This window comes from Acomys minous (genome assembly GCF_964271855.1).
Source record: "Acomys minous genome assembly, chromosome: 6".
In the NCBI taxonomy this organism is placed as follows: Eukaryota; Metazoa; Chordata; class Mammalia; order Rodentia; family Muridae; genus Acomys; species Acomys minous.
In genome coordinates, this window is record NC_140487.1 from 65008817 (window position 1) to 65011321 (window position 2505).

General features: G+C 42.5%; 1 protein-coding gene across 1 annotated transcript; it reads right to left on the bottom strand.

Annotated features, from left to right (window-relative positions):
- Positions 1-716: 716 nt before the first annotated feature.
- Positions 717-1649, bottom strand: LOC311599652 (olfactory receptor 2A5; the record flags this gene model as incomplete). Its single annotated transcript, XM_084785672.1, has 1 exon — positions 717-1649. One exon carries the CDS (start codon positions 1647-1649, stop codon positions 717-719), a length of 933 nt encoding a protein of 310 aa, XP_084641798.1.
- Positions 1650-2505: the final 856 nt, after the last annotated feature.

A 2505-nucleotide genomic window follows, 5' to 3' on the forward strand; every position in this document is an offset into this window, starting at 1 on the left:
AACTCCCACTCATATCACTTTGCAATCTGAATTCCTCAAAAACCTTTCTTTATGTTTATTCTAAACATACTTTCTTTGCAAAGCTGTTCCACTTAAATGGTGTGGAATGAGAGGAAATTAAATATCTTGACTGCTCTTTGCCTTTCATTTAAAGAAAAAAGAAGAGCATACACAATTAAACTTGCTTTCCATAGAACTGGGACTATCTGCTCATTTGGGTGATTTTCCTAGTAAAGCCATGTATTAGGTACTCCCTTCATTCCTGGCCCTTGGTACATTCTCAGTAGAGTTTGCTTAATCGAGACCAATATTTTCCCTACTTTAAGATATATATCAGAGCAGCATATGTATAGGCTCATTAGCATAAGGTTATGTCAATAAAGAAGATGAAAATTGCATTAATGGGAAATCACAGAGAACTACACCTTAGATAATGAGAAATCAAATCTCCAGGTAGCTCTGGGAGAGACGGGACAAATGCATGGCTCCTTACTCCTTTGCTTTGCTGCCTCCCGAGTCCTTGTGACCTGTACCATCTATGCCTTTCAGATTGTGCTTTGGGATTTGGTTAGTATCAGTGCTTAGGGGCAAACTCTAATCGATATGTACTCATGACCTCAGAAATCTATGTGATCAGACTGTAAGGCATTTTTACTTCCAGTCCCACAATCTCATAGAAATTACACTGTGTATCTTCACCATTTTCCCCTGGGTATTCACCCTGATCTCTGTTTCCACAACACTCTCTTCACAGCACCCTTGACCTCAGCGTTCCTCAGGCTGTAGATCAGCGGGTTCAGCATGGGGTTGAAAAGGCTGTAAAACAGGGACAGGATCTTCTGCTGGGTCTCTGGGTGGCGAGACTTGGGGGCCATGTACATGACGATGGCGCTGCCAAAGAAGAGCCCAACCACACAGAGGTGGGAGGAGCAGGTGGAGAAGGCCTTTCTGCGGCCCTCCCCTGACTGGATCCCCAGGATGGCCACCAGGATGCGTGTGTAGGAGACCAGCACCAAGCACAGTGGTCCAACTAAGATAAACACAGAAGCTGCAAAAATGACAATTTGGTTGAGTGTTGTGTCAGCACAGGCCAGCTTGAGGACAGACAGGATTTCACAGAAGAAGTGGTTAATTTTATTAGGCCCACAGAAGGGCAGCCTCAGGACGAGAACAACGTGCACCAGGGCTAGGAGGGAGCCGCAAGTCCAGGAAGCAGCAGCCATGATGGTGCACACTTTCCAGCCCATGATGATGGAATATTGTAAGGGGTGACAGATGGCCACGTATCGATCATAGGACATCATCACCAGGATGAGACACTCAGTGTGAGCAAAAGCCATGTATAAAAATGTCTGCATTATACATGGGATGAAATAAATAGTCTTTTTCTCATCAAGAAGGTTTGCCAACATCTTGGGGACATTGTTGGAAGCATATGCAATATCGACGATGGCCAAATGGGAGAGAAAGAAGTACATGGGGGTGTGCAGTCTGGAGTCGAGCCAGATGAGACCCAGAATGATTCCATTCCCCAGCAGAGTGAACGTGTAGAACAGGGAGAAGAGGCCACAGAGGAGCATCTGCATCTTTGGGCTGAGTGGGAATCCCTGCAGGATGAACTCTGGGACCCATGTCTGGTTCTCTGTCATGCCCTCGTGACGGGCCCCGAGGAGGTCACTGCAGTGGCCAGCAAAACATATGGTGAAGAGTAAAGGCGGATATGGGTTAGTTCCTTGCCACACAAATAGAAGCTTCATTATGTACACTGAGTGCCTTTTCAGTGAGCCATCACTTTCAGAAATGTCAATTCATTTAACCCATAGTAACAAAGAATACACATCCGTTACAGGTAACACATAGATATGATCACAAGATGTCATGAGATATTTCCATGTCTACATTTATTTTTGATCGTTAGAGCCTCATTTTTAGTATCATGGTGACAACCAGAGTTTTCATTCTTCAGAACTACTAGTTATGTAATTTTTAAGGTGGGATTGTAGCCGTATGTCATGTGTTTTTCTTTCTATTTAGTTTTCATGTTTTGCTTCTATGTTCTCAACTAAGTCTTTCCTACTTTATGAACTATGCAGATTACATTTCACACAGCAGGATCACAACAAATGATTAAAGAGTTGATATGCAAATGAGTTAATTAAAAAGTGATTAGAAATGCAACTTCAAGGAGAGTCTGTCTTACTCTGTTTACTAGTATTAATGTTTCAGCAAATAAAGCTTATTCTAATGGTTTTACTTCTTGATGTTATCCTCCAACTCTGGTTCTCTACTTCAGAAGCAACAACAAAAAGTGACATTGTTAACATGGCCATCAGTAATTAGATGTAGTTCTTGAGATAGTGTTAAGGTAAAATGTTATTTAAGCAAACAATGTAATCTTACCCCCTACATCATCCAACCCCTTTTCAAGGCCACTTTTCTTGGGTGTTGTTCCTGGAACAATAATCCACAAAATCTAGTATCTAATGCAGTGAATGGATGGATGGA